This window comes from Medicago truncatula, chromosome 8 (genome assembly GCF_003473485.1).
Source record: "Medicago truncatula cultivar Jemalong A17 chromosome 8, MtrunA17r5.0-ANR, whole genome shotgun sequence".
Classification (NCBI taxonomy): domain Eukaryota; kingdom Viridiplantae; phylum Streptophyta; class Magnoliopsida; order Fabales; family Fabaceae; genus Medicago; species Medicago truncatula.
In genome coordinates this window covers 28,718,033-28,743,783 of record NC_053049.1, presented here as the reverse complement: position 1 = coordinate 28,743,783, position 25,751 = coordinate 28,718,033, and the positions used below count along the sequence as shown (strand labels likewise).

Genomic DNA, 25,751 nt, shown 5'->3' with positions numbered 1-25,751 from the left:
ATTTAGTCTCTGAATTTTACAGACGTCCATCAAAATGGTCCCTCCGTCCAAAAGCTCCGTTAGTGGCGATGATGTGTCCTCTTGCATGTTGTGTTGTCTTGTACACGTGTCAACAAGGCAACCATGTGTACAATAACTAATTTGATGGAAATGGTAAAAATTATAGTGTTAACTTTTCATGAAGGAAAATCGATTTTAATACAGAATAAGCAGCAGAAAATTATTCGATTTTCTTTCCTTGGATCATTACGAATTACACATGAATCAGTGACTCGACTGTTACCTCGAAGTGTGAAACTGAAAACTGAAAGCTGGAATCTGGAGACCGGAATCACGATCACAGCAAAGCAAGCAGCAAGCACCAAAGCCTCTAGCAAGTCCACACGAACAGTGCTCCTCCAAAACTCGATGCTAGCCAAGGAATCAGAAGTTTCAGAGAGCTAGGGTTTCTTCAAAACGCGTAACCTCAAACTTCAGCACTAGGGTTCTATTTATAGAACTCCTTGTGTGCTATGCAAGTCAGAAGCCACTATTGGACTTCACTAAGCCCAATAACGAGTTTAGTAATTTTGCTAACTAATTAGTAGGGTTGGGAATAGGCCAGGCCGGCCTATAGGGGCCTATGGCCTGGCCTGTTTAAGCCTGGCCTGGCTTGGCCTGTTTATTAAAAAGGCTAGGCTTAGGCTTTTTAAAAAGCCTGTTTAAGTAAATAGGTCAGGCTTAGGCTATCAAAAAAGCCTATGAAGCCTAATAGGCCGGCCTGTTTATGCATGTTAGGCTTTATAGTGGACTTTTTAAATAGGTTTTAAAGCATTATAGTGAAATAGGCTTTTAAGGCCTTATAGTGATAGACAAGTCTTACACTCAAATAGGCTTTGAGGCCTATTAAACCTATTTAAAAGTAGATAAAATGGAATGTTTAGTGAGGCCTATTAAACCTATTTAAAAGTAGGCCTGTAAATAGGCTTTCAGGCCAGGCCAGGCTTTTAAATAGGCCAGGCCAGGCCAAAAAAATAGGCCTATGAAAGGCCATAGGCCAGGCTCAGGCCTGCAAAAAATTTCGTAGGCCAGGCTCAGGCCTATCAAAGCCTGGCCTGGCCTGGCCTATTCCCAACCCTACTAATTAGCGTTATTTACTAAACGCACCCCTTATATAAGTCGTACTTATATATTTCTCTTATGACTGTTCTTTGTGTGTGACCCTATAGGTTCTAGTCACATTGGCAATAATATTAAATCTGATATTTAATATTATAAACAATGAGCGGTATCTAGCAACACATCATTGCTACCCAAGTGACAAGAATGTCAAGTGATCTGACGAAACCTTTCCATGATAATACTCATGTGTACAATTACTCCTTTGTCTCCATACCTTTTATTGATCCCAAGGCATAGGTATTGTCACCCTTGTGTAGATCAATAATTATATTTTTTGATCCCGAAATATACTGAACAGCGAATAAGTCCAATATCTCATATTGACTTAGTTCGGCATAGCCATGCAGTTTTACAGTCATATTTCATCAAGAGGCCTAAAGATATATCTCCTGCTTATGAGGAGTGACAAATCTCATCTAGGACACTCATGCCCCTTAGCATGATTCATCAAGTACCCATCAACCAACGTTATGATTATCCTTTTACAAACAACGTTAGAATGACAACAAAGCACTTGAGTCCACATCTAGGGATCATAGTGGTTTTAGGTCTAAGAGCGATATACATTATAATCATTGTGAGAATATCTTATGACAATTTCATAACTTACTATGTAGTATTCTCACGGTGGGTCAATCCAATATAAATATTACTCCTAATATTTATACCTATGTATATACTTAATATCTCATATCTATGACCCATGAGATGCGGTCATCAGTCTTCATACATAATAGTCTCGACGCTTTATTATTATCTTTTATTCATATTAAAGCTTTGACTACGGATACATTTAAGAATAGCGTTCTTTAAGATAATGTAATCTCATGATTAAGTCACACTTAATATATTATTACACGAACTATCTATTCTAAGGACTTTATTAACATTATCTAAATATAATAAAGAGTGCCATATATTATTCAATAATAAAAGTCATGATACATAAGATAAGTTTAACATAAACTATTGGCCTCTAGGGCTTACACCAACATTTCAGTGTCATTTTTTTTTTTTGTGTTTTCAATTATACCCCTCTATGATAAGGATGGATTTGATTTTATTTGCAGCGAATGGGTACAAGGAGATATGTCATGAGAGAACTAGTGATTTCAAATGACAGGCATAAACAAACACCACTAAGGGTTCCTGCTTCACAAAATCCAACTGCTCCTGGAGTTATTAGAGTTCCAAATCCAAATTGTGGGCCATCCGCTTCTACTCAACCCCAATACATGGAGTTTATCCAAATTCCAGGATTTCCAAAGCAGTGATGCTTGCTTAAATTATGTTTTTGGACTAGTTTAATGCCTTTTGGACTTGTTTAATTTATGCTTTTTTGGATATGTAATGACTTAAGAACATCAAATGACTTAATGGCTACGCAATGTTATTTTTTGGCTATGTAATGACTTATGATGGTATGCAAATGTCTTTCTTTTTACAATCAAAGTGTATGTCTTTTACTTTTTACTTTGTTGAGCAAATGTATGCACCAAGGATCACAGTGATATATGTTGTGAAAATTCAATGACTTATTTGATGGTATTTTCACTAATTTGGGGATCGATATGATGGATAGACATACAATAGAAGGACCAATTGGATTGAAATTTTTTGACAGAAGGGTTAAATTCATTCATTGACAACCTCTTTTCATTACAACATTACACAGACTTGATACAATACAATAACATTTTAAACAACTCAATCACACAAAAATTTACAATTTTCACCATCATCCTATACAATCAAAAGACAAAATCAGTATTACTTTAACAAACCATTCACACATCACATAACCATTGTTAAACAAACATTTGGTAGAGGGCAGACATAGAAATGCCTTTCTGTGTTATTGACAGTGTTGGCTTTTCTTACTACACAAATTCTAGGACACCAACATTGAAGCTCTCTCACATCATCATTGTACATAGAGCTTGAAGATGAAGACCGACTGTTGTAGCTGTTTTTGCCCATACGCCCACCACCCATCATTTCTGAACACCAAATCTTCAACAATGACCACTAATTTTTTAATTTTGAATTGAATAAAAAAAAAATTAGGGTTTTAAGTTTTTTGAATTGGGGAAGAACTTTGGCGTCAATTCATGGAAGAAATTTTGGGGATTTTGAACTCTATGTGACAAATTATAACATTAGGGTTCCAAATTAATATATTTAGGGAAGAAAGAGTCGTTCATGAGAAAGAGGAGAAAGAGTCGTTGGAAATTTTGCAATTTTCTGAAAATCAATCAATTTGGTCCTTGGCAATTTTCTGTAAATCAATCAATTTGGTCCATGCTTGCGTGACATCTGACGTGGTAAGCCTTGTAAGAGGTTAACAGTACACATCACCTCCGTTAACAGACTAACTTAACGGAGGGACTGATTTGATGGACATTTTGTAAATTCGAGGACTAAATAGATATTTCGCAAAATTCAGGGACGAATTTGGCTGATTTTTGAAAATTCAAGGACGAATTTGAGGTATTAGTCGTAGAAAATTGGAGAAGAAGTTATGAGTAAATTGGTAAATATCTGTCAGTAAAAAAGTTGAAGCTGGAATTCACGTTTTGATTGCCACTTGCGTTTGGGCACTAAAAGTGGAGAGGATTGCTGTTGACACATGTGTTTAAGCTTAAACACACCAGTAAATGACGAAAATACCCCCTCGACAGTTAACTGCTGCATAAGTTAACCAGCGGTAGTTAACTGCCGAAATCCAGTTATATTCGTCGGCAATTAAGTGCCGAGATCTCTTAAGTGCCGATCACATTTTTATGTCTTACATGCAAATTTTTGGTTGCTCAAAGAGGAAAGTCAACACTCATCACCAGACAAGGAAGATGATCAACGCATTAATGGTGATAAAATATTTTTAAAGGAGCTATATCTTCCTCATTAAGGAGTAATATTTTTGTCATTGATGGTGCAATATTTTTGCAAATAAAATGATCAGAATCGGTTGACCATATCTCTCAATTAATCTAAAATATTTTATCATTATGTGTATCATTATATGTATCACTATAATACCCATATACTTCTACACAGTGTTCACCACGCCGTAACTAAAAATTATCACCCACCTTTGTATAATATAAAACAATAAACTAATATACTAATAGTAATATATAATATTAAAATAATAACTAATATATACTATTTTTTTTAGGGATGATATTATTTTTTTTAGCAACTAAAGTATAGTATTTTTTGGAAGTACTATTTAGTTCATTTGAATTTCATGACAGTAGTTGATTTTTTTTTTGATGGTTAACAGTAATTGATTTGATAATGTTCTCAATTGTCTAGATTTTTTTAGGGGAATTGTCCAGTTTTATTTGCGATAAATCCTTGTTGGAAAGTCGGGAATAATTCTTTGTAAAGATAAAACAAATCACTTGCTCCTCTAAAAAAAATTCACTCGTATTCAAAAAAAATAATTGACTTGCTCAATTAAATATAGCATTTAACTTCAATAAAACTTTCTAATTGACCTTCTCACTGTGTATAGTGCTAACTAAAAATCTTAAATCTTAATTACAATCAAATCAATGGGGTGAAATTAAAACAAAATGCATTAATGGCTACATGATGGAAGAAAATGCTCTACATGGGTGAGATTGAATTTCGGCAGTTAAGGTTTTCATCGGTAGTTATCAGCAGCAGGTTTTGGACTTCCTCAGCAGTTAACTGTCGAAGGACATTTTAGTATTTTACATGTGTTTTTCAGCCAAACAACATGCGTCAACAACAATACTCAAAAGTGGATCTGCTGAATCACGTTTGAAACTATCCAAACAGGCACTTAATCTAACGGTTATGAAAGCATGTTAAGTTGGTTGGTACTGGTACGACCCACACCCAAACCCCAACCCCCATGATAACATCCTCTTCCTCTTGCTAAAACCCAAAACCCTATATTTCATTTCACCATTTCTGTCTTGTTTGCAAAGACATCAAAAAATGAATGTTACTCGTTCTGCTTTGAAGCTCCATCTTCAAAATTCACCCATTCGCTACCATCAATTTTTCTTCTTCTCTCGATTCAACAATGCTCTTATTCGCAATCCCACTTTCTCTTCTTCGTCTTCTTCTCTTTTCAATTTCAATGCAACGCGTTTCTTTTCTGTAACCCTTCCACGTCAAACACACCAGACACAACCCTTTGTTGGAAGCGCCGTTTCATCAGAAGATTTCAATGGAAGAGACACTTTCTTTGCTGAGGATAACGTTTCGTGGAGTTCAATTGGTCTTTCTCATACCCTTTCTCGAGCTCTCTCTAATATTGCTCTCAATACACCCTCTCTCGTTCAGGTCATTTTTTCTCTCGACTTTTTTTTACCATTCCTGTTATATTTCTGTTTTTATTTATTTATTTATTTTGTTTTAATTTTAATCAACCCTGTATGTTCTAAATTTGATTTTTTGAAGTGATTAATTAGCTTTAGTTAAGGTTGAATTGATCAGGAGAACCCATCTTGAACTTTGTTGGAACAAACTTTTTTTTATTGGTCAGTATGCTAGCGACAAACACCACTTGAAACTGACAACTACAATGTCTTGGTTCAAACCCGGATAAAGGTGTCCAGCCTAGCAATATCAACATTCCCAGTTGAGCTAGGCATTACGGACTTCTTAGTCGGACTTTACTTAGCAACAAAGTTATAGTTTTATTTTCCTTATTGTATTAATTTGTTTATGATGTCAATAAAATAAAAATAAAATAAATCCAACCATAGTTTAGAGTTGTGACTTGTGTCAAGAACGAAATTGGGTAAGTTTAGATTATAATTTGGAATAGAACCCGAAAAGTGATAAATGATTTTCTAATTTTTGTTTTCATTCTTCTATTCGGGGTGCTGACTGCCGAGGCTTATTATGATTTGCGTATTATTGATGATTACCGTTTCTTGTTCTGTGTGTGTACAGGCTTCTTCTATACCATCTGTGTTGTCAGGGAAGGATGTAGTTATTGCTGCAGAGACCGGCAGTGGTAAGACATACAGTTATCTACTTCCTCTCATTGATAAGCTGAGGGGTACAGAGGAATATTCTCTGGATGTTGTATCTGATAAAGAAATCTCTCCGCCGGCCAGGAAAGTTCTGCTCGTGCTTTGTCCGAATGTGCAATTGTGTGAGCAGGTAGTTAGGATGGCTAATAGTCTCTGTGGAGACAATGATGAAACCATTGTTAGTGCTGCAGCCATTTGTGGGAAACAGGTAGTGAGATTCTTTGCGTTTTTAGCTTTTATTTCCGGATGCTATTTTTGGTTATCTTTGTGCATTTATAGTTATATGAAATTTGTGGTTTACTACACTATATGTCTGGATGTTTGTACATGAAGTTTTAGCTATCTTCTCAAGTTTTCGCTCTGATTCTCAGCGCACTACAAATCTTTTTTTGAACCAGGGATGGCCAATTCGGGAACCCGATATCATTGTGACAACACCTGCTGCTCTTCTCAATCATGTTGACGTTGATAGAAGACGCCGCATGGAATTTATGCATGGTGTTAAATATGTGGTATCTTTCTTGTTTTATGATCTTATGTAGCTTTGTTGAACTAAAACTGAAGACATATGAACTTAACATTGGCTCCTATTTATGTATGTTTATATTTTCTAATTTCTAATTGGCAGGTGTTTGATGAAGCTGATATGCTTCTCTGTGGGAGCTTCCAGAATAAAGTAATCCGCCTGATTAACTTGCTCCGCTATGATGAAAAACTCTTGTCTCGATCGAAAACATCAGTATCAGAGTTGCCAGTGACATTGGAATCTTCTTTGTCGTCGCATGATGCTTCAGAAGGTGAAGAGGAATTTCCAACTGAAGCCATGTCAGACGAGGAGGATGATGATAACGAGGATATTGCCAATATTAATAACGAAGCTGAATCTGTCAAGAAAACAAGAAGAGACTGGAGAAGAGTGAGGAAACATTTTGAGCGTAGTAAACAATATGTTTTTGTTGCAGCTACACTTCCGGTGAATGGAAAGAAAACAGCGGGAGCATTATTGAAACACATGTTTCCTGATGCTGAGTGGGTTAGTGGAAACTATCTTCATTGTCACAATCCAAGGTGCTATATTTTCCCCCTTTTTGTACTTATTATCAATAAAACGTTCAATTTTCTTTTCTACTTAGTATTCAGCTTCTGTCGTGGTCAACAAGGACATATATCCACCGGGACATCAAATTAGGAAAGTGGTCAGTGCATCAGTGGTCGTATATCTTTTTGGTGGCCATTGATTGTGCACTGTCAATAATGTGACAGGAATGTGTATGGAGAAAATTAAGTCAAACATTACTAATTTACCAAGGTAAAAGATGGTAAGACCATTTTCAAAAACCAAGTTTAGAATTTATTGCCCATGAGAGACTTAGATGAATACCTAGGAAGCATGATCATAAGTGGAGACCTTAAGTTAGTCAAACAGATCCAGATTTACTTAAATTGAAGAAAAGATCTTTGATGAAATTCGCAAAAACAGATACATGAAATATGATTGTTTTTCAGTTTGAATGGGAAGCTGAGAAGTTTTACAGAGTAAGCATAACGATTCCAGAGTCTGAGACTCCAAACCAGGAGATATTATCTACTAACCAACTCAATAACAGTCATGAGTGAGACTCACTACCCTTCCCTCTCTTATAGCTGAATCACATGGAATCAGTGCGCACATCACTAACATATTCTCCCCTACAGTCCCACCCTCTTTCTCCCAGTATAGACTTTCCAGATGCTGGGCCTATATGTACTGGTCTCAATGATTTGCTCATCATGCTTGTTAGGCCCAGGGGTCCTATCATTCTTGATGGAGAACTATTTCAGATGTCTAAATGTCTAATCATATGACGCATTTATAGCGAATGATTATATTCAATTGTCTCTGTGACTTTTAGCTCACGACAGGTGGTGGCATGTCGTTGAAGAGTAATTACTGGCTTTAAAAAATAAAACATGTGGGGATTTGCCTCCCTTCCATCGAGTAAACATGCCATTCACAGTCTCATGGCTCAACTAGTTTCCAAAGGTTATGCTCAGACTTATGACGTTGACTACTTTGAAACCTGTCCTATAGCTAAGTTGGCTTCTATCTGTTTTGCTCATCTCACTCGCTGCTTTGGAGAATTTGGGATCCCTTCAAACCAAATTTGAAACCAAGGAATCTTGGTTATTCAATGTATTTCCTCTGGGATTGAAGCAAGTAAAAGTAAAAGTACAAAGGGGATTTTTCTCATTTATTGGAAATATGTTCTCAATGTCCTATCTAAGGTTGGCATGCTATGCTAGGAACTGCAACTTCTGATACTTTGGTGGCTTCAATGTGAAACACCTAATGATTGAGTTACTATCTAATCTAGAAACGTATTGGAGATTAGCTGTAAACATGATCTCCAAATGTTAAACACGCTCCTAATGATTGAGTTACTATGTAATCTAGACACGTACTGGAGATTAGTTGTAAACACAATGATCTCACCCATGGCATGTCCAAACATTTCCTTTCGTGTAAGATGTGTAAGGAAGTGTATGTCATTCGGTTGAAGTTCTCGTTGGGATGTGGTTTTGAATAGTTTGAAGTATCTAAAAGGAGCCAACATTTTGAAGGAGACTATTCTGCCGATAAATTGATGAAAGAAATTTTACTAGCCTTTGTTATTTATATTATAGAAGTATGTGAAATTTTATTCATACTTGACGGTGTTACAATTAATTTATGTAGTTTTGTTCTGTTGTAGAAGTTTATAATTTTTTTTTGTGGACTTTTAATCTGCTCGGCTCGTTTATACTCCCCAGAAAAGATTCATGAAGGACTTTTATCTGTAAAACGTGTGACATCTATAGTATGTCACTTTGTACCAAGGTCGGCATAAACAACATCTGTAGTCCAACTTGAGTGTCGAGAGCTAACCATTATTAGCATGCAATTAGTTTGCAACAGTTACTTGTGTATTCTTATACAAATACCACATAGGTAGTTCGAGGAACTTCTACTCTCCCACTCAATTTCACTGTTTAACGGCCACACTCTTTCTATTTTATTCTCCTATTACTAATAGTCTCCCTTCTAACTAACAACCACTAACAGACTATTACAGTTACAACATCCTTTACTAATTTCCTCTCACTCCTTACTCGTTTTTGGTTTCCTCTTGACATGTCTAATGGGAAGCATTATTCTACCATATATGCACAACATCTTTGACTTATGCTATTTTGTGATATCCAACCCATCCCGGCTCTACTGGAAAACAGTGCCTTCATTTATGCATTTGTGATTTCATTTGTTACTGTTTCTTTTCAATTTCCAGATTGAAGCAAAGATGGATAGAAGTGACCGTTGATACACAAGTGAAAGAGCTCATAAGGGCTGTGAATCACAGTTTAAAATTGGAAGATTTGGATATTGGTAGTGGCATTCATAGAACAATGGTGTTTGCCAACACAGTTGAGGCTGTTGAAGCTGTGGTGAAGATATTGGGCTATGCTGGGCTTGAATGTTTACGTTATCATAAGAATTGCACGTTGGATGAGCGGGCACAAACTTTAGTTGATTTCTACGACAAAGGTGGTGTTCTTGTATGTACTGATGCAGCTGCTCGTGGCGTGGATATTCCAAATGTTTCTCATGTTATTCAGGTATGCTTTTCCTTTTACATGTTATAAGTTATAGTAATACTTTTTGCAATCGCTTAAATTTTGAAAGTTCTAGGGTTGAGAACAAACAGAAAAGGGAGGATTAAACATCAATTAGAATAAGTAAATATGTTGATGAGTTTAAAATATCAAAGTTTGTTCAGAAAATTAGAATGTTTGCACATAAATATGACAGAAATGAAGTTCTATCCAATTAACACTACACCTTTTCCACTTGCGGACATTGATTGTGAAGATAAATAGTTTGTTGTTTCAATCAATTTCTCTTATTTATAAGCTTGCTCTCTCTTCACATCCCATATTTTTATAATTAAACTTAAAGGAATTAGGAAAGCATCTCCTACATAATCAATAGGTGAGTTATCCCGTGCACCATTTGCTCAGTGAGGCATGGATACATTGGGTGTAAAATAGTAAATCTACCTCTCCGCTAACTCCTTCCCCAGCTCTCCTCCTCCTCTCCATTCCCTTCACCACCCTTTGTCGTTTGTCAATCATTTAAGGACCCAGAAATAAAACTGAAAAATGCTTTTTAATTAAAATCCTCCGAGTTTGTGCACTTTTTATAGACAATTTTCTTATGTAATTGGATTCAGCTAAAATAAGAACGGAGCCGTGAGCGAAAGAAGCAGAAGGTTTCTACAGTTTTCATGATCAGAGCTAGTTGGTGCAGCACCTTGTTATTATTAATTAAAACAAAAGTAAAATTGTTTGTTGGGAGAATGAACTGTGGGCGATTTATTTATGTCAAAATGTTTATCGGTGTTTCTCTGGATTTGTCTTTGTTCCCTAATCATTTCCCTGGATTTGTATTTGAAGACACGAGTCTCACCCCCTTTCACCTAAGATCTTCAATGCGATCTTTTACTTTCTCCTTTGCTTCTAATAATTCTTCAGACGGTGAGAGTCCAGTGTAGAAGGGAAAGGAAATTGGGGAGTGGTGAATCTGTACGCATCATGCTTGTACAGAGGTGAGGCAGGGCAGCACAGAGGGATGATTGAGGGGAGATGGAGTTTTGGTTGTGGGAGAGATGGGATAGGAAGAAAACGAGTTGGCCATTGTACCCTTAATTATAAACTCAATCTGGACCATTGATTAATTAAAAAAATATAGAAAGCACTTGCAAGGTCTTATATATCATCCTTAAGCATCGTTTGATAATTTTCACATGATGGTCTCTCTTTTGGAATGTTTTTTCGTTTGTGTTTAAAGTTCAAACCTCAAATCATGTTATGTAATATACGTTATTTCATGGTTTCTTAAGCCTCTTATTTGAGTCACTTCATTCCCTATATGACATTGTGACTCTTAGTTCATTATATTACCATGCATGTATCCAACTCTCTTACATTCATAGTCTGCTTCAGTGATGCTACTATTATGACCATGCTTTCAACTGTACTGTTTCTTATTGTGTTTGTTTTATTTTTATATAACCTTAGGTGTTATATTTTATTATATATGTTTTCATTCCCAATGTTGTGCATGTGTTTCAGGCAGATTTTGCTACTTCTGCTGTAGACTTTTTGCATAGGATTGGTCGTACAGCTAGAGCTGGCCAAATCGGACTAGTTACCAGCATGTATACTGAATCCAACAGAGAGCTTGTAGATGCTGTTCGTCGTGCAGGGGAACTTGGTCTACCTGTGGTAAATTATAAAACTGTATTTATTGGCCGTAGTAATCTTGGACAGATCCATACACATTTTGAATAAAATGTATAAAAAAAATATATATACATTAGGAAAATTAGATGCTGTTCGCGTATGATGAGAGCATTAACTATAGGCTGAATAACTTCTCACATAATTTCAACTATACAAGTCATTGATATTTGATAGATTCCAACATTTTGGAGTGATTGTTACACTATTAATGCAGGAGACCGCATTTAGCAGGAAAAGAAGCTTCCGTAACAAGATCAAAAAGAAAGGTAAAGTTTAATGTTTGATTCCATAGAGCTTTAAAAATCAAAAAAAGAAAACTAAAGTTTAATGTTTGATTCCATAGAGCTTTAAAAATCAATATTGTGCATAGATATCTATATTATGCATTGAGTTTAAAAGTTAAGTGATGATGTTTATGTTTGTGTTCGAAATAGAAAATGCGGATCAGCATTTAAACTTCATACATTATCTTGATTTGTCACATGATTAGTTTTTTTTTTTACCTTGGAGGATCTCTAAGATTAGTTTTCATATTACTTAGGAGTCTTGTATCCTTATAAATAGGGGTTTCTATTTAGTCTTTTTGTGTCATTCAATAAATAATTATATTCATATTTTAAAGTCTTTGTTCTTTATCTCAGCTCTTTTTCTAAAACCTTGTAACTTCGACAACGATAAGCTTGACCTAACCAGTAACCATCATTTTGTATTTGTAGCAAGTGCTAACAAAGTCAGAGATTCAGCAACCATTGAAGAGAGTCTTACAGCGTGAGAACACAAGGTGGTTACACATAAGCCAGGCGTAGGTTATAGATATCATCCGTCTCTCGGGTTTTGGACAGCAGTGTCTTATCTGAAGTTACATTTTCCCCTTCATCTTTTGCAAAATGATAATGTGCTTATTTATGCCTTTATCTGTTCACCAATCAAAGTTTATAGGAAAGTTAGTTGCTGATAACTTTATTCTTTCCACATGTAAATTATGAGAAGATTACTGTGTTCTGTATCTTATCTCTTCATAACTTTAATTACAACTCAGTTTAGAAGGCAAGAGCCTCTAAATGCCCATTTACACCCCCATATTATGAAGAACAAATATTATGTCACTATTATAAGAAGAAAAAAAAAAACTTAAGTTTATTGATTTGTCAAAAAAAAGTTTATTGGATAATTGATGTATCTGACCTATATTATAGACCAAATACATAAATTATTCATAGCAGCTAAAAAGTGGTTTTTTCTTATAAAAAAAGTGACTGAAGGGAGTATTTATGTTAAGGTTGTAGCATACATGAGACGCTGTAAAGAAGAATTGCAACCACCTTTTAAAGTGGCAATGCCATTTTATAATTACTGCTATAGACACATTTTACTTTCATTGATTTAGTTAGGGGTGTTTCGGACTCCACTTGTGTATCATAAAGGCTGAAGTGTACTTTCATTCATTAAGTTAGGGGTGTCTCGGACTCCACTTGTGTATTATAGAAGCGGGAATGTCACCAACATTGGCTAATCCAATTGTGACAAACAAGTCAATTTAACTATTCTCTTTCATGAACACATTTTTATGTTTGATAAAATTGTATTGTCATATTTCACATTTAAATTGGCCAATGTTATGTGACATTATGTTACACAAGTGCAATCCGTGTGTTTCCTCATAGATGGACACGCGTCATAAACTCCAATAAAAACATACTTTTTTTTTTCTTCATGCGATCCTTGTGATGCATATGAAATTAACATGTAGGAATCACATTTTTTAGAGGAATTCTGCTCTTTACCCAAACTGTTTTGTTCATTCCCAAAGTAAAAGTGTGTGTAATTGGAGCAGGTGGGTTTGTAGCATCATGGCTTGTTAAGCTTCTTCTATCAAAACCAATTTTATTTTGAGGTATTAAAACCATTTGTTATGGTAAAAGGTTCTTTGTACCATATATGTAACATTTTTAGGGGAATAATTTTAAACAGAATCCACTATTATATGTGGTTGAGACGTGGAGTAGTTTACCGGTGAAGTTTCCATTACATATAGTTTTCTTATATATGATATGATACATATGTGTGCGCGCCTGCGTGCGTGTGTTGAAAATAATATAGACATTATTTATCAATTGTTGGAAATCTTAAAATAACAAAATAATATTAAAATGATACAAATATAAATTAATTTTTTACTTTTACAAACTTTGATTACACACTACCTGTCTTAACATATTTAGAACAACCAACATCGAATTAGATTGATAAGAATTTGAAGGCAAAACGAATTTAATGTCCAAATAACAAATAGAATAGCTAGCAGGTAGTCCGAAATATATGACCTTTGAAAAATCTGCTCAACAGTTAAAATTTCAAATTACTTAGTATACTATTTTGAATAGAATTGTTGAAGAGGATGTTGGTATGCATCTTTTCTCTCATTCTTTCGAGGTACGAGTGTTGCGATTCATTTGAAGTGTATGTCTGAAAACTGTAGGTAGCCCGAAATATGAACACTTGTTAAAACTGGATAAAGCTTATGAGAACCTTACACTCTTCAAAGCGGATATCTTGGATTATGAATCAGTTTACTCTGCAATTGTTGGATGCAGTGCAGTTTTCCATGCTGCTAGCCCTGTACCTTCAACAGTTGTACCTAATCCTGAGGTAACATTTCTAATGCTCTCTTATATGCAGACTAATTTGATATGTCACCGCGTGGTTCTAGTTTTGCCTTCAAGTTAGTAAACATGACATATCTAGTTTTGCCCTGTACCTTCTAATGTTCTCTTATATGCGCTATCTAAAGTTGGGTATATGTAGCGCTTTATGTCAAAAAGCGTTAGAAAAGATTCTCCTTAGATAGCGCTTTCAAAAATAAATGCCACCTAATAAGGGTTTAAAATATGTTTAGATAGTGCTTTATACAGAAAAAAAAGCGCTAGAAAAAACATTTAAATTGTTTTTGGTCAGATTTTTTTTTAATTACAGATAGCGTTTTTTATTAATTTAACGTAATATATATATATATATATATATAATTTTTTTAAGGGAAATATATTTAATTTTGGCACATTATAATTGTGACTATTATTTTTCAAATAAAACTCAAATATATCATAAAAGTATGTATATATGGCATAAAAGTCAGAAATGTATAGCCACTAATATGGTAACATGGATATCTCTAAGTTACAACTAATTAGTTAATATAAAGATCAAAATCTTCTATATGGTAGCATGCAGTCTTCATCTATCTTCATGGCCGTCTCAACATTTTTATTCAAAACTAGCAGGCAAATCATTATTCATTTTCAAATTTCGTTAACTCCCCTCCACCTGAATATATAGCAGAAAACATCATTAAGCAATAAGCAATATATAACACTATATTATTATATTAAAGGAAAATTCAAAGTACTCATGAGTACAAGTTAAAGCAAATAAATAAAACCGCTATCCAAATCCTTAATCTTTCTCTATCAAATACTTAAGCATTGAGGATTAAAACAATACTATAATGTGGTATAGAACCATTATCAACATTGCAAAGTTATGAAGATGATGATGAACTTCTAAAAAATTTCCAGCAACAATGGAATTCAAAAATCGCATAAAAGTTGGTTAAAACTCAATCTAATGGAATCTTTTTGCATAGAATTGAATGGGAAACATCACCATGACAACATATCATCACAACAATCAACAATTTTAACAAGAATATGCATCAAATCAATACACAATAATTATAACATCACTCTCACTAATTCATAACTAAGTTAAACAAGAACAATAACAGTTAATTGAAATTGAAAAAATTGAATAGATCTACAAGAAATAATTGAAATTGAAAGGGGAACAAAGACATACCTAAAGAAAAAATGGAAGAAGAACGAAAAGTAAGAGAGGGTTGATTGAGAAGTGAGGGTCACGAAGGGGGAATCTCACGTACAGAGAAGAAATTGAGTGGGATGAGTGATACCGCGTATTCAACTTTTATTTTAACTAAATATATAAGCTAAATATATAATAAATAAATAATACAATACAATACGTTTTTCTATCCAGAAGTCCAAGCTCAGCTGGAAAATGCTGAAATTGTTAGGCCGGATGCCATGACCGAGGTTCGAACCCCGGTACCTCCACTTGTGTGTGAATTTCTAATAACTTTGTCATTTCGTTTATCTACCAAAAAAAAAATATACAATACGTTTTCTCCTTAAAAAAAATACAATGTTTTCTTAAAAAAAAGATTTAATTATATACAAAAAGAAAAGGAAAAAACTACTTGGAGGGAATCAAACAGCGGTTCTACGACATGGAGGAATTGATAATCTACCACTCAAGCGGGTACAACTTTACCAAGAGAAGGCGTTTTTTAATATAAAAAAGCGCTATCTATTACATAAAAAATAAATAAGAATAAATACAATTTGAGGGGATCGAACAGGTAACCTGTGACTTGATAAAACATAATGCGTGTTCAAGATGTTAATATATAGCGTTTTTTTAATGAAAATAAGCACTTTTTTTTCTTCAAATATACAATATCGCTTTTAAAGCGCTATTAAAGAGCTATTGAAGGTGAGCCATTAATATCACTTTATACAACAAGGTTATATATGTTTAATCAGGAATTTTATTTTTATATTTGCAGTATTTATAGGAACTTACGGTAGCACTTTTCGAGTAAAAGGCCATAACAAGTTACAACCACAGACAGCGCTTTTTGTAGAAAGCGCTATATATACCCTCCGCGTTACCAGTTATAGCGCTTTAGTGTTAAAAGCGCCACTGAATGGGAGCTATTTTTTCCATTTAACAACATAAATAACTTCATCTATTAGTAATAATAATTCTTCATGTAATAATTTTTAATAGTTTAACCAACTTCTAATCATCATTTCATAATAACATATCAACACAACTTAATCCTCACTTAATAATAATAATCATATACAACATGACATAATCATCACTTAATGATAATAATCATATAAACAAACAACATATTCATCTTAATCATAATCATATAAACAAGCAACATATTCATCATCTTATATTGATATAACAACAACATAAACAACAATGATTAATATATATTAATACTTCACTTAGTTCTTTATTAACAACTAATTGACAAATGACAACTCAACGACAACGACAATGCAACTTCTACAACTTACCAACTCGACAACTTGACAATCTTGACAACTCGACAACTTGACAATGCAACTTAATCTTCTAATCATGCATGTGGTACCAATTCAGGGCATCAAGCCCCCAACGTATTTGAGCGTAAATAGGCTCCCAGGGCATCAAGCCCTCAACTTTATTTGAGGGTAAAAAGGCTACCAGGGCATCAAGCCCTTAACTTAATTAAGCAAAGGCTCCAGGGCATCAAGCCCCCAACAATGAAATGCTAATGCATGGACTCGACCTCTTAAACATCTTAAATCGACAACCTCTTATATAATCCAATACTTTGGAACTTCATCATCTTAATCAACTTAGACCGACTCATGCAGCTTAGTTAAATAACAACAGCGACACAACAATATACAAAACAGTATGACATAATAATATCAAATACAAGTCAACAACATCTCAAATATACATTCATAATTCAAGTAATAAGTATGACATTGTAACGCCCCAAATTTCGTAATATTATATTATAGTAGAATAGAGATTGAATGTTATAGTAGTTATATTTGACGGTGATTGATAGTTTTCTAAAGTGTCTGCTATAGATATTTTTTGGATTGTTGATATTAGGAATATTTATTTTATTTAGAAATAATAATAATGTCAAGAGAAAAGGAATACACCTAATGTATATATATTGGACACGGAAGTTGAAATAATAAAAATAGCATGATAATTAGTAATTATAATTATTCAAACCACTAACCCATTAGGTCAAAACTCAAAAGCCCAATTGCATAGGCATCAGGAGATGTATATATATATATATATATATATATATATGTATCCTATTCATGACCTGGTAGCAAGAAAACCTACGAACTAGGGTGAACAAAGAGAGCACCGCTGTATTGCACTATAGAAAAGCCATAGTGCGACAAGAGCAGGAAGAAGTCAGCTACTTCTTTAGCAAGGATTACTAAATACTACGATCGATGAAGGCGAGATATATGAAATAAGCTGCTTAAGTTTTTGGAGAAAAAGGGAGAAAAAACCAAGAGAAGGAAGAAAGGCATAGGAAGCTGCGATTTTGATTGTTAAGGTAAGGGTGAGACTAACTTTGCAATTTTATTAAGTATGCGATTCAATGGTTAGGTTTAACATGATGTAGGATGAGTTTTGGAGGAATTGAAAAGCAGGTGAAAACTGAAGAATTATTGATTAAACGGTGGAAACTTGTTAGTTTTGATGTTATAGAGATTAGGATTGTATGAACATATGGGTAGAGAATGGTTTTTGTTTTCTATTTTTTTTGTTTAAATATATGCGATTGATCAATCATCCATGTTTCGGTTAAATACTTTTGGTGTGGCGTGATACATGCTTGAGATTGATATATCCTGATGCCTATCTGCCTATCCATGCCTACATGAATTGTTTTTGTTATCGATGCCTAATTGTGAATCGGTCTTAAAATAAGCAAATAATGTTTCTTTCCTTGATTTATTATCGGTGCCAATTTTCTTGTTCTGTTGATATTATTGATTCACTTATATCCGTTCATATATGAAAATTAGAAAGAATGGTTGAACTCTAGTTTTACTTTCCTTTGTAAGACATTTAGGATCCTTTGCTATCTCTTAGTTTCATTCACTAATTTGATGTTGTTATATTGTGATATAATTGTATATGCATTAATTAAATTATATGTGAATAATTGAGATGTTGTTGACTTGCATTTGATATTATTATGTCATGCTATTTTTGTATATTGCTTTATTGCTGTTGTTATTTAATTAAGCTGCATGGGTCGATCTAAGTTGATTAAGATGTTGATGATGTTCCAAATTATTGGACTATTTAAGAGGTCGTTGAATTAAGTTGTTTAAGAGGTCGAGTCCATGCATTAACATTCAGCGATTGGGGCTTGATGCTCCGGAAGTATAATAATACTCAAATAGCGATTGGGGCTTGATGCTCCGGAGTATATTAATACTTAAATAGCGATAGGGGCTTGATGCTCTGGAGTATATTAATACTCAAATAGCGATAGGGGCTTGATGCTCCGTATTGGTACCACATGCATATAAGAGGTCTAAGTTGCATAGTCGAGTTGGAGTCGCATTTGTCGAGTCAAGGATGTTTATGTTGATAAGTTGTGAAGTTGTAATTGTTTATACAAACTATGATTGAAGTGCTAAATGATATATTACTATTTATAATGAATATTAAGATGATTTCATGTTGATTAAATATAATTGTTGAATTATATGCTTAATATTATTGTTTTGTGAAATATCACCCCTTCTGCTTGGAAATGTTGCTCTTCGTATGAGTAACTTGCAGGTGATCGTTAGTAGGTTGCTGGTGCTGCTGTCGTGAGTGACTTATTCCTCACTAAGTCTTAGGATGCTCTGATACGTAACGGGATGGGATCTTTTGTTGCATGCTTTTCTATTCCTTACGTATGCTTATGAATTTATATGATTTGGATTTTTATGAGATGCTTTGATGAGGCCTTCGTGCCAAAATTATTTTTAGATGTTTGAATAAATTCCGCTGCGAAGTATTAAATATTATGTTATTGAATTTTGAAGGATATTTAGTTAATTATTCTGTTTATGATTTTAAGAAAAGAAGTGTGACATTCCGTTTATGTGAATTACTCTGATTAATTAAATGAAATTTTTACGTTGGGAAAATGGGGTGTTACAGACATCATAATCAACATCAACACATCCTAAAACAGCTTCACAGATTATCATTAATATTGTAAACAACTACCATTCCTACCCGAAAGACCAACTCATGAACTCATTAGACCCTTTATACAAGGTTATCTCCTTCCTAAAAACATCTCTAGATGGTTAGGATAAAGTTCCTACACTTAAGAAGATGTCTGGAAACATTTGGAGTGAAGAAAATTGCATTTTTAAGGTTTCTGGTAAGACAACATAAGACATACTAAAATTACAGATTTTCTGTCGAAATCGCTTCATGATCACTAAAATTGCCTCATGATTTCAACAACATCAGATTTTCACCCTTCATGTTTTCGCGCCTAAAAATCAAACCGTTAACCCGTTTTCGATGCCGTTTTCGCCTACGCGCTCCTGACACTTAGCTCTATCACAATCTACAGAAAAATTTCAGTTTCAACCACCCAAAAATTGGTTTCCAAAACCTCACATAATCACTCATTTGCAAAAACATTTAGCCTATGATTATTCTACAACATGAACACCACCTATTACTTTAATTCATCAGATTATCTACTCTTTCTACATCAATCTAACAATTTTTCATCAATTCCTCACTTTAACCCTAATTCTCAAATCCTCCAAAACTAATCCCACCCTTGTTAAATTTAATCATCAGAATTACAGACTTAATAAGATTGAATGTTAGTCTCACCCTTACCTTATAAGATGAAATCGCAGCCCCTCTAGGTCTTCTCCATTCTCTTGGCTTTTTCTCCCTTTTCTCCAAAATTGATCGTACGTTATGTTTTTCTAAACTAGGTCTTTCCTATTTATATCCCTTTATTTTATTTTATCTTATTTCTCTTTCTCCCAAAAACTCTCTCAAATCTCATAACAACCCTTAAACTCAATATTATTTTATTTTCAAATCTTATTCTATTAAATAATATAATAAGGTACCTAATAAATCACATAATCATATAAATATATTCTAAACTCTTCTTAATAAATTCTAGACTCAATTAAATAATTAAATAAAATAATTAATTCAAAGAGGGCGTTACAAAAAGCAGAAGAACATGCCCTGAACTTTGCGAAAAGAACTGGACTTAACGTGGTAACCATTTGTCCTACTCTTGTTTTGGGACCAATTTTATAGTCAACCACAAATACAAGTTGCTTGGCTCTCATCAAACTTTTAAAAGGTACCTACTGATATGCCTTATCAAATTCGTATTAAAAAATGCATATTTTTGGACTGTACAATGCAAGTTAAAATTCCTTTTGTTACATGATATTGATAACCACAAAACTTCTATAACATTCCTTGTCCATTCTTCTATTTTTTAGCCTTTATAAGTGTATGGCCATACCACTACCCGCTTCACCGCAATCGTGTTTTGGGAGTCGGCTGTTATGCTACGCTATCTGCTGCTAACTAGATAGATCATGAATTATGAATATGCCCTTCATTGGGATTTTTCTCTGCATAACTTGTTTTCCTGCCATTATAGTTTAACTAATTTCATACATTATAGATTTCATATAAATATTAAAATCATGTCTTTCTTGGAAGGCCGTGACTCATTGGAGAATAAGTGTGGTTGGATTGTTGACGTACGAGACGTAGTTGATGCAATACTTTTGGCTTATGAGTATCACAAGGCAGACGGGAGATACATCTTCACTTCACACACTATCATCACACAAGATTTGGTGGAGAGATTGAAGAGTATATATCCAAACTACAAGTACCCTACGAAGTAAGCTTCATTTTCTAAAGTAGTAGCCATAAACCAACCTCTAAATTTAAATATTATCAGTAATATTAATAATATTAAGATGTATAAGAAATATGTAATCCGGAAGCATCATTCCCACCTCATTCGTTGACTTTCAACGAGGTGATTTACACATTTTAGATTACATAATCCGGAATTTTACAAAATTTCCATATTATATACACTGAATCCATCTATTTAAAACTGACATCATCATCCATCAGGGTGGTTGAAGTGCCAAAATTGAATTCCTTTTCTTGCGTGCTTTGAATTTCGATGACGAAATTCTTTTAAGGGGGCTAAAGTTGTAACGCCCTCTTTGAATTATTTGTTTTATTTAATTATTTAATTGAGTCTATAATTTATTAAGAAGAGTTTAGAATATATTTATATGATTATGTGATTTATTAGGTAGCTTATTATATTATTTAATAGAATAAGATTTAAAAATAAAATAATATTGAGTTTAAGGGTTGTTATGAGATTTGAGAGAGTTTTGGGGAGAAAGAGAAATAAGATAAAATAGAATAAAGGGATATAAATAGGAAAGACCTAGTTTAGAAAAACATAACGTACGATCAATTTTGGAGAAAAGGGAGAAAAAGCCAAGAGAAGGGAGAAGACCTAAAGGGGCTGCGATTTCATCTTATAAGGTAAGGGTGAGACTAACATTCAATCTTATTAAGTCTGTAATTCTGATGATTAAATTTAACAAGGGTGGGATTAGTTTTGGAGGATTTGAGAATTAGGGTTAAAGTGAGAAATTGATGAAAAATTGTTAGATTGATGTAGAAAGAGTAGATAATCTGATGAATTAAAGTAATAGGTGGTGTTCATGTTGTAGAATAATCATAGGTTAAATTCCTAATCAGTTTTTGAGTTTGGATTGATGAAAATTGGGATTTTCGCTTGAAGAGTCGGTGTCTAAATGTTTTTGCAAATGAGTGATTATGTGAGGTTTTGGAAACCAATTTTTGGGTGGTTGAAACTGAAATTTTTCTGTAGATTATGATAGAGCTAAGTGTCAGGAGCGCGTAGGCAAAAACGGCATCGAAAACGGGTTAACGGTTTGATTTTTAGGCGCGAAAACGTGAAGGGTGAAAATCTGATGCTGTCGAAATCATGAGGCGATTTCGACAGAAAATCTGTAATTTTAGTATGTCTGATGCTGTCTTACCAGAAACCTTAAAAATGCAATTTTCTTCACTCCAAATGTTTCCAGACTTCTTCTTAAGTGTAGGAACTTTATCCTAACCATCCAGAGATGTTTTTAGGAAGGAGATAACCTTGTATAAAGGGTCTAATGAGTTCATGAGTTGGTCTTTCGGGTAGGAATGATAGTTGTTTACAATATTAATGATAATCTATGAAGCTGTTTTAGGATGTGTTGATGTTGATTATGATGTCATACTTATTACTTGAATTATGAATGTATATTTGAGATGTTGTTGACTTGCATTTGATATTATTATGTCATACTATTTTGTATACTGCTGTGTCGCTGTTGTTATTTAACTAAGCTGCATGAGTCGGTCTAAGTTGATTATGATGATGAAGTTCCAAAGTATTGGATTATATAAGAGGTTGTCGATTTAAGATGTTTAAGAGGTCGAGTCCATGCATTAGCATTTCATTGTTGGGGGCTTGATGCCCTGGAGCCTTTGCTCAATTAAGTTGAGGGCTTGATGCCCTGGGAGCCCATTTACACTCAAATACGTTGAGGGCTTGATGCCCTGAATTGGTACCACATGCATGATTAGAAGATTAAGTTGCATTGTCAAGTTGTCGAGTTGTCAAGATTGTCAAGTTGTCGAGTGGATAAGTTGTAGAAGTTGCATTGTCGTTGTCCTTGAGTTGTCATTTGTCAATGAGTTGTTAATAAAGAACTAAGTGAAGTATTAATATTTATTAATCATTGTTGTTTATGTTGTTGTTATATCAATATAAGATGATGAATATGTTGCTTGTTTATATGATTTTGATTAAGATGAATATGTTGTTTGTTTATATGATTATTATCATTAAGTGATGATTATGTCATGTTGTATATGATTATTATTATTAAGTGAGGATTAAGTTGTGTTGATATATTATTATGAAATGATGATTAGAAGTTGGTTAAACTATTAAGAATTATTACATGAAGAATTATTATTACTAATAGATGAAGTTATTTATGTTGTTAAATATAATTATTGAATTATATGTTTGATATTATTGTTTTGTGAAATCTCACCCCTTTTGCTTGGAAATGTTGCTCTTCGTATGAGTAACTTGCAGGTGATCGAGTTTAAGTTGCTGTTAGATTGTTGTCGTGAGTGGATTAGCTCTCTCGTGTGTCTTAGGTGCTCTGATACGTAACGGGATGAGAACTTTGTTATTGCTTTCTATTTCTTACGTATTGTTTTTGAAGATTTATGACTATATTTTTAGATTGGATTTTTATGAGACATTTATGAAGAGGCCTTCGTGCCAAAGATTGTTTTAGTTATTGAATAAATTCCGTTGCGAAGTATTAAAGATTTTGTTATTGAATTTTAAAGGATAAATAGTTATTTATTCAGTTTATGATTTTAAAAAAAAAATGTGACATTCTGTTTATGTTGAAATACTCTGATTTATATGTGAAATGTTTTTAAGTTGGGAAAACGGGGTGTTACACTTTTGTCTTGGCATAATAATACCAGTTCTGGATCATATATGACGCATAAGTTTATTTACATAACACAAAATTCTTTGATGATTGAAACATAAGGCTAATGATACGTTCATGCCATGCACAAATATAATAAAATCTTAGCGACCTTAGTATTTTTGCAATAGTCTTTATCAGACCAACAAGACTCATCAATCGCCATCTATGAATGTATCAGGATTATGTATTCCGGAAGATGTTCGGATTATATATTCCGAACTAGGGGTATTTTTGGAAAAAATAGGGCGCGTGAAGAAAGATATAGGGTGGGAAAAGTAACAGTCTAAGATATATCCTTGTTTTGTCTAGGTTCAAGAAGACAAACAGTTGGGCTTTGCCTCTAGCCCATCTTATTTTTTACAAGAATTCTGCTTTTCTCCCAACAAAAGTTGCTCGCTCCCAACCAAATTTTTGAAAATAACCCTGCATGAGTTAACTCATGTTGCCCGAGTTAACTCATGCTGGGTATAACACACGCTTGAGTTAAATCACGCATGAGTTAAACATGAAAATACCCATGCGTGAGTTAACTCACGCAGAGATTAACACTAGCATGAGTTAACTCACGGTATTTTCGAAAGTTTGGTTGGGAATGAGCAAAACGTGTTAGGAGAATAACATAATTCTTTTTACAATGGCCTATTTATTTATTTTTATTTTTTGTCAAGTAGTTTAGTGGTTGGAGATCACACATTTTAAATGTGGAGAAGTGAGGTGTCCGGAGTACAAACCAAATAAAAAAAACTTTTTTGATGAGATCACATCTTTGAACAAACCCTAATTCCCAAAAGCCAGCCCCTAATTTGTAACAAGCAAACGTGCCATGTAATCTATCTTGTGGGCCACGCGACTATTTACCCTTCTATATTTTGTAATCCCCAAATTACCACTCTTAGAATTATTGATTAACCCTAGTTATTATTAATTATTTGATTAAAAAATTAACCATAAATGATAAGATAAATACTAAGAATAAAATTTACGCAAAATATGCTTTTCTACTACACCACACCCCCAATTTCTTAATATTTTTGTTGTTGATAATACCACACAACCATGATTTCAGTATACGTTTTTATTTTATTAAATGACTAAATTGCATTTTTTGTCCCTTAACTATTTAGGTAGGTAGTATCGTTTGGTCTCTTAATTAAAATTTGATTTATTTTGGTCTCTTAATTAAAATTTGATTTATTTTGTACCCTTAACTTCTCTTCGTTACACATTTTCGTCATTTCCATTAGTTTTAATTCAAAAACGTTCGGTTTTCTTCATCTTCTTTTCCTCATTTTCATTTTCATATCATCTCCATCAACCTTCAACAACAAGAATTCCAAAAAAATTCAAGAAGAAAATGAAGAAAATCCAACGTTTTTAAATTAAAACTAACGGAAAGGACGAAATGTGTAACAAAGAGGAGTTAAGGGACCAAAATAAATTAAATTTTAATTAAAGGGCCAAAATGATACTACTTAAATAGTTAAGGGACCAAAAAAATAATTTAGTCTATAATAAAACTAGAGCATAGGTGATTGAGTCAAAACAGAGAGTTTGTTAAGATTAATTAAAATAATAATAAAAGATAGAATCAAATTAAATGAAATAAAATAACATATATAGTAACAAAAATAACTTCCATTTATCAAAATAAAATAAAATAAGACCCATAATTTTATGATAAAAAAGATAACATTATTTTTTTATTGAAAAATGTCTATGTTAGTTGAGCTCGGAGCAAACTGGAGTCAAGATAATCTTTAAATTTTAACGAATCCTAACAATTGTACTTCACCATCAAACAATAGCTTATTAGGACTTACGTAAAGGAGGTATCCAGGTTGAGATGAAGAGTTGAACTCTCGTTTTTATAAAATATGAGTTAACTTCTTGTATTCACCTTTATATAAAAGTGAATAAATAAAGTGTCTCATGTTCGAACTCA

The 25,751-nt window shown here is 33.5% G+C and overlaps 1 protein-coding gene, 1 long non-coding RNA gene and 1 pseudogene across 2 annotated transcripts; 2 read left to right on the top strand and 1 right to left on the bottom strand.

Annotated features, from left to right (window-relative positions):
• Positions 1–5,016: 5,016 nt before the first annotated feature.
• LOC11406386 (DEAD-box ATP-dependent RNA helicase 22) lies at positions 5,017–12,607 on the top strand. The gene is made up of 8 exons (XM_003628575.4): positions 5,017–5,484; positions 6,100–6,390; positions 6,581–6,694; positions 6,811–7,250; positions 9,488–9,815; positions 11,331–11,483; positions 11,716–11,767; positions 12,218–12,607. The coding sequence occupies exons 1-8, from the start codon at positions 5,134–5,136 to the stop codon at positions 12,271–12,273; spliced, it is 1,785 nt and encodes a 594-aa protein (XP_003628623.1). The 5' UTR covers positions 5,017–5,133; the 3' UTR covers positions 12,274–12,607.
• A 387-nt stretch (positions 12,608–12,994) lies between these two features.
• Positions 12,995–21,100, top strand: LOC11409505 (cinnamoyl-CoA reductase 2-like; annotated as a pseudogene).
• On the bottom strand, positions 14,549–15,470 carry LOC112417267 (uncharacterized). Its single transcript, XR_003007847.2, has 2 exons — positions 15,354–15,470; positions 14,549–14,822 (listed from the first exon to the last, which is right to left on the bottom strand). It is a non-coding gene; the product is annotated as an uncharacterized lncRNA (long non-coding RNA).
• Positions 21,101–25,751: the final 4,651 nt, after the last annotated feature.

Bases quoted from the DNA above. Each gene is read 5' to 3' on its own strand.
- LOC11406386 (XM_003628575.4), top strand. From the start codon at position 5,134: ATGAATGTTACTCGTTCTGCTTTGAAGCTCCATCTTCAAAATTCACCC. The intron at 5,485-6,099 runs GTCATTTTTTCT...GTGTGTGTACAG, and splicing joins ATACACCCTCTCTCGTTCAG to GCTTCTTCTATACCATCTGT. The intron at 6,695-6,810 runs GTATCTTTCTTG...TCTAATTGGCAG, and splicing joins TGCATGGTGTTAAATATGTG to GTGTTTGATGAAGCTGATAT.